The sequence below is a fragment of the Gossypium arboreum genome, chromosome 13 (genome assembly GCF_025698485.1).
Source record: "Gossypium arboreum isolate Shixiya-1 chromosome 13, ASM2569848v2, whole genome shotgun sequence".
NCBI lineage: Eukaryota > Viridiplantae > Streptophyta > Magnoliopsida > Malvales > Malvaceae > Gossypium > Gossypium arboreum.
The window spans coordinates 6,165,512-6,172,081 of record NC_069082.1 but is presented as its reverse complement, the minus strand read 5'-3'; the positions used below and the strand labels follow the sequence as shown (position 1 = coordinate 6,172,081).

Here is a 6,570-nt window from a genome sequence, read left to right as displayed (position 1 = left end):
TATATTAATAATATATAAATAACTATAAAATATAAATCCCTCATGAATTTCTTCAAATATAAAACTCTAAATACTCATTTTATACTCATTTATAAGATAAATGCAAGTTACGAGAGTGTTTTGTGAGATTAAAATATTTTTTAATTTCTTAAAATGTAATTAAGTATGTATTTTTTTATTTTACTAATTTATTTGTAAGTTAAGAAAAATCTATTGAGGACAAATTACATAATAATTTTTTAAGAAAATAAGATAATGGGATGTTCGTCAAAACTTTTAAACTAAAAATATAAAATAAAAAAAGTAATAGGAAAATAATTTTTCACCAAAATTATTTTTTAACTAATCACAATTCATGAAAAAAAATTGTTCATGTCAACTATATTAATTATTTATTTTAGCATCGCGTTGCAATTGGAAAAAATTCTATTCGAAAAAGTAGTCCAGTAAGAAAGTGTTTTAGAAATGCTATTTAATATTACTGTAAAAAATTTTGTAAGTATATATAATGTATAAAAAGCATATCATGTTAAAAGATGGTATTATTAGGTTATTCTTATTTGTAATGTTTTACAAAGTAAATAAATAATATTAAAAAATACATAAATATGAAAATTAGCTCTGGAAATTTATAAAAACTAATTTTTAAATTTTATTCAAAAAATATTATTAAATCCTACAAATACTTTTATTTTAATGATTTTACAATTTGTGAATATATTACAAGTGAATAATGTTTTATATTTAAAATAAAATCTAAAATATAATTTTATACATACTATGCAAATATGTGATTACTTGATGAATATAAAAGTAATCATACACTCAGAAGTGATTTTTGCAACCACAAGCACTTTAAATCCGCTTTTGTTTGTGGTTCAAAAAGCACTTTTAAAGAGACAAAAACAATACTAAAGAAGCCCTATATCATATGGTTTACCTATTGAATTTTTTTGGTCCGTGACCATTCGGTATTCGGTAACCACTTCAAGCTCGACTAAATCCAAAGTCGAGCTGAATTAGACCCTTAAATGAGAGATAAATCTCTCACAGCACTGTTTTCTGTTTTCTCCATCTATAAGATGCAAACCCGAAACCTAACTTAAGAGGTATCGAATTCTTTATCACTCGACCCAATAGGCACTGATTTACCTAGTGAATTTTATTACATTGTGTAATTGTCAAGTTAGAGCCTGAGTGAAATACTTAATACCTTCAAACGTTTCAGGATCGCCACTGGTTATACTCGTCCATTCTTATTATAAAAGAGCTGGAACTCGGACAGCCGCCACCACCGTATGCCTTCAAGTTCACAAAGGGAAAGAAATCATTTTCAAGGTTTATCACAAAATATTTCATTCTACAATAAAATATGAACTTATGAATGCACTAATTTATGATGCCAACCTTTGCAACTTCAGATGTATCGGTTGCAGTATCCGTGCTTCTTAGGCACATCTTAAGATTTTTCCTTCTGATGTTATAGCATATAACAGCTCCTATGGGCCTAACATCAGAAATGCATACATTGTAAGACAAATAGCCAATTACAATGATCACATCTTGCTTGGAAAAGAGAATGATACCACATTTAAAGATCTCATACAAATGTGTTTACCTTAGACCGGCTTTGGCACTTTTTAGACTTAGTTGCTTGCCAATTTCATCGCTTAAATCAGAGTTTCCATCGGCTCTGACTCCCTAAAACCAGAGTAAAAGACAACTTAATTGAAGAACATTACGAAAATGAAAAGAGAAAATGGGAAGGTACGAAGAGTAAGGCCAAAGGAGATCAAATGGATAAAACAAACTCCATGCGATTTGTAAGATTGTATCCATAACTCAGAAAGCAATCAATGGGATCCTAAATCTAAAAGGTAAACCACTCGTGACAAAGATTTGGGGAAGAGAGATTTAAGTCAAATGGATAAAATGGACTCTATACTATTTGTGTGATCGTATCCATAATTCAGAAAGTGATGAATGGATCCTAAATCTAAAAGATAAACCACTCAAGACAAAGGTTTAGTGAAGAGAGACACCACCATAAGCCAAATAGAAAAAAGAAAAACGAACTCCATGCAATTTGTATGATCATATCTGTAACTCAAAGAGTGATCATTGGGATCCTAAATCTAAAAGGTAAACTACTCCTGACAAAATATTGGGGGAAGAGAGACACAACATATAAGTCAAATGGATAAAACGACTCCATGTGATTCATATGATCATATCCGAAATTCAGAAAGTAATGAATGGGATACTAATCTCAAAAGTAAACCACTCATGACAAAGAAAGGATATCTATTTCGGGGATGATTTATCTGAAACCTTTGATATGACATTACCAGGCACTCCCCATACAATCCTCTGCCCAAGCGAACTTTAAATGTCTTATCCAGAAACTTGTTTGCAGCTATTTGGTGAGAGGAAATATCCAGATTTCCCTTGGCGATCAAGTCACTAGAACTGATCCCAAGTAACTGCGACAGAAACAAAGGCCTTCAGCATTAAAAAGAAAAACCATGAAGAGGATGCAACATGTTAGTCTATGTTTTAGCAACTAAGAAGTTATTAGCTACAGGGTAAACAATTAGGGAAATTTAAGAAAATTTTAACACCATTTCTTCATCTAGAAAAGCATAGTGAGATAACTTCAAGGTTTGAATTCATCTCATGAATTATAGCCCGAGAAATATCAAAGGAAAAGGATCAATTTCTGAACAATGAACCTGCTCATACATGTATGGATTAGTGATGCAATTAAACTTGGAGCGCCATTCACTGAGTCCAATTGTAAAAGCTTTAATTTCTGGTAAGCTCCATCTACGAAGATCTGCATCTTCAATATACTTCAGAACTTTTTCCAGGCGAACTTGGTCTTCCGAGTTCAACAAATTTGCAGCCCCCACCTAATTCAAATTAGGAAAACAAAGAAAAATCATTTGATCTCTAGGTTATACATATACACACACATAAATGCACAAAATCAAATCATTCTAGCAAAGCAAAGCAAACAAAGGTCAAAATATGCCTCCAGTCCAAGCCTTGAGATTTAGTCTCTATATTTAAAAAATTATATCCTCTTACTACTTTGGTTTAGAAATCCTAGCCCAATCATTGACACCGTTAGTATTTTCCATCAATACACCTAGGTAATCATACCAACTTCAAAAGCAAACCATGATGAACAATACAAGACTTAACAATACACACACACACACTTACATCAGGAAACATCATACTGGCAAGCTTATTAGAAAAATACTCATATACAGCAGCAGAGCTACTCTTCTCAAGATTAACATTGAATGTAACTCTCGGATCTCCACAACAGTTAATTTTTGTAAGTGCCGATTTCCGATGATCAAATGCTATCACTCTACAAAATTTCAAATAATCGTAGTGTCATCCAGTTTCTAAAACGAAACGATTACGAAAGTAAAAAAAAAAAAAAAAACGGAATTCCACTTACTCGCACATTGCTTGCTGTGAAAGCTTTGATGCAAATCCCTTGGGACCGATGAAGTCGAGGAGATAACACGTGTCTAGTCCCTCTGCTTCAACACAAAAATCTTCGACCCTGTGAAAATGAAAGAAACGATAAGTAAACTGAAATTTGAAAAATTTAAACCTTGGAGTTTGAAAATTTTTTAGGTTAAAGAACCTGAGTGGTTCAACGGAGGAGAAAGGCAAGATGAGGCAAGGGAGATTAAGGCGGGAGTGGTAGAGGTGAGCGAAGAGAGCGGAGATCGCGCCGGAAAATGAGGGGTAATTGTATAGCGCCACGGTTCGGACTTTCTCTTCGGCTGCTGTGGCTATGGCTTCTAGCGCGGCGTTTGATCGGAAGGTCCGAGGCCGCCATGGACACGGAGTTCGCAGTGAAATCGGCCTACATTTTCCGCCAATCCAGCGAGCCATGTTTGGTAAGGGAACTGAACTTCACAGATTTTCGTGGGCTCTAAATTTTAATATGTTTTAATCCTAGCCCCCAATTCTCATTTTGGAGTAAAAATATTATTGGTCAAATTTTTATTGTGTCCCTGTAATATAGTCAACTTAAGGATTTAGCCCTTATATTTTAATATGCCATGATTCACTCTTTCTACTATTATTAATATTATGTTTTACTACCGATCAGTAATACCATTAAATAATTTCATTAGTTGGCTGATGAAAAAGAAAAAGAAAATCCAAATTTTGAGATTAGGTTAGAATATTTTCTAAATGACAAATTAGTAGAAAATATTTTTTTAATAATCATAATTTTATCTTTTAAATGACAAAATTTCGAGTTTTACGTATGGGGAATGGATAGATGCTTCCTTGAGATGACTGATAAGGTTTGGTTGAGGTGGATTCTTGCAAAGTAAGGGTGAGTTAAAAAGCGTCCATACTTTATTTTAAAATATTTTCTAATACTTAAATTTAGCGAGGGTTTCAATGAATGATTAGTTTATTTACTATTAATGTAAAAATAATAATAATAATAAAATTAAATATTATAACATTAAAAAAAAAACTAAACTAATTTAATACTCCACACCTAACTAACCACCCAAACTCACCCTTTATATCTTTGAAAGAAAAAGCTAAAAACTTAATATAAAAAAGTTTGAGAGTACAAAGAGCGAAAGAGAGGTGTACAGATGGCTATCTGTCAAGGGCGAAAATTAAGAGGGGGCGTTGCCCCTTCTAAAATTTGAAATTGTTATTAGGCTTTTCAATTTTTTTCGAAATTGTCATTAAGCTTTCAATTTTTCCAAAACTTTATCTAAATCTTTCAAATTTTTAAAAATTTTAATTAAATCCTTTATAATCTTTTCAATTATTTAAAATTCTAATTACACTTTTTGAAAATTTTCATTAAACCTCAATTTTGAAAAAATTAATTAAAATTTCTAAAATAATTAAAAAATTTAATTAAACCTAGCGAAACTTAAAAACCAAATCCCGTTACAGACATTTTATTCCCAAGGTAACTTTAAATTAATTGGCTAGTGAACCGAAACTACTTTTAATTAAAAGTTTTAAAAGCCTCGGCCCTATACTATTCTATATTTTTATCAACCTTTCTTCCTTTTATCTTTGAAAAATGTTTCATCTTTCTCAACATTTGAGGATATTTAGTTTTATCAATATTTGAAAAGTTAGAGGAGAGAAACAAAGTAGGGATAACAACAAAAAGTGAAGAACCAATGCTTTTAGTTTTCTTTTTTTCTTTTCTTATAAAAGATTAAGGAACCAATTTTGCAGATATGGAGTTTTTACTCTTCTTCTTTTTCTATGGCTATTTTTTTAACTTCAGTTTTTTTTTCTTTGTTTCCAGTCTTTTTTTTTTCGTTCTTGTTGCTTGATAGACCAACGCCACAATTAAAAAATATTTTTTTATTCCCCGATATACCCATATTTTCTTGGATAATTTTAGTTTATCTATTTTCGTAATTAATTTTTTACTTGTCCCATTTTCGTAATTATTTATTTATATTATTTGTGTAAAAAAGCCCACTAGATCTGGTCAAGGGATAAGTAATTTGTTCAAGCCCATATTCTTGCTTGAAATTTGGAATGGTAGAACAAAACTATTAAGCTTGAAAAATGTGGTTAGGCAAAAGTTAGTCCTATTTAAAATATGGGTTAGGTTAGGTTTTGACTCTAATATTCAAACTTTGAGTTTAACTTGACCTAGTCTGTAACGACCCGAAACTTTTCGGTGTTAAAAAATTCTTAAAGTGACAAAAAATTGAAAATCTAAGATGTTTCAGGAAGTTAAATCGGAAGACTTTCGAGAATGAATGTCAAGTTGTTTTTATAACTTGTTATAATTTAATTTTCATTATTAAATAGCATAAAATTAGTTAGAATTCAGAAAGTAGAAATTTATGTATGAACTATTTTGTAAGAGAATTAAAATTTGATGTTCAAATGTCTTTAAGAGTTTTGATGTGATTTAGAAACATGTGAGGGGTTAAATGGGTATTTTGACCAAGGGTACTACAGCAAATAGACCATTAGCCAATTTCAATTGGTAGGATCGATTAGTCCAATTCCCCATTCATGAAAGAAGCAAATTTGCTCAAACAAAATTCTCTCCATTTCTCCCTCAAACTCCCTTCAAACCTTTCTTCAATTTCATGGTTCAATCTCATCTATTTTTGACTTGGTAAGTATGATTTGTGAACATTTCTTCTTTGTTTCAATTTTTAAAAACTTGATTTTATCACTTTCTTCTCCATTTATTCATTTCACATCAACCCATGTAGAAGGGACAACTTGAATTTTTTATTTTTTTCTCTACCATTTTACATTAGATATTATTTAAGAACTTCATTAAACGATTTAGAAAAATATTAAAGTATAATTGACATGCCACAAAATAAAAGAGCTCTTAAAATTTTTGTATAAGCAAATTTGCTTTTAGTAGATAAGAGATTTATATTTGATGTTTGTGTGCTATTACATATAACACTTCTTGGAGTGTAAGGTGTTACATGATTAGTTTTCAAGTTTGTGATATATATTTATTTATATATTATGTAATTATATTATATGAAGAATTAAATAAACTAA

The 6,570-nt window shown here is 30.6% G+C and overlaps 1 protein-coding gene across 1 annotated transcript; it reads right to left on the bottom strand.

The window, feature by feature from the left end:
- Positions 1–767: 767 nt before the first annotated feature.
- LOC108461992 (uncharacterized) lies at positions 768–3,988 on the bottom strand. The gene is made up of 8 exons (XM_017762003.2): positions 3,668–3,988; positions 3,476–3,583; positions 3,229–3,382; positions 2,733–2,912; positions 2,349–2,483; positions 1,619–1,701; positions 1,408–1,507; positions 768–1,302 (listed from the first exon to the last, which is right to left on the bottom strand). The coding sequence occupies exons 1-8, from the start codon at positions 3,919–3,921 to the stop codon at positions 1,225–1,227; spliced, it is 1,092 nt and encodes a 363-aa protein (XP_017617492.1). The 5' UTR covers positions 3,922–3,988; the 3' UTR covers positions 768–1,224.
- Positions 3,989–6,570: the final 2,582 nt, after the last annotated feature.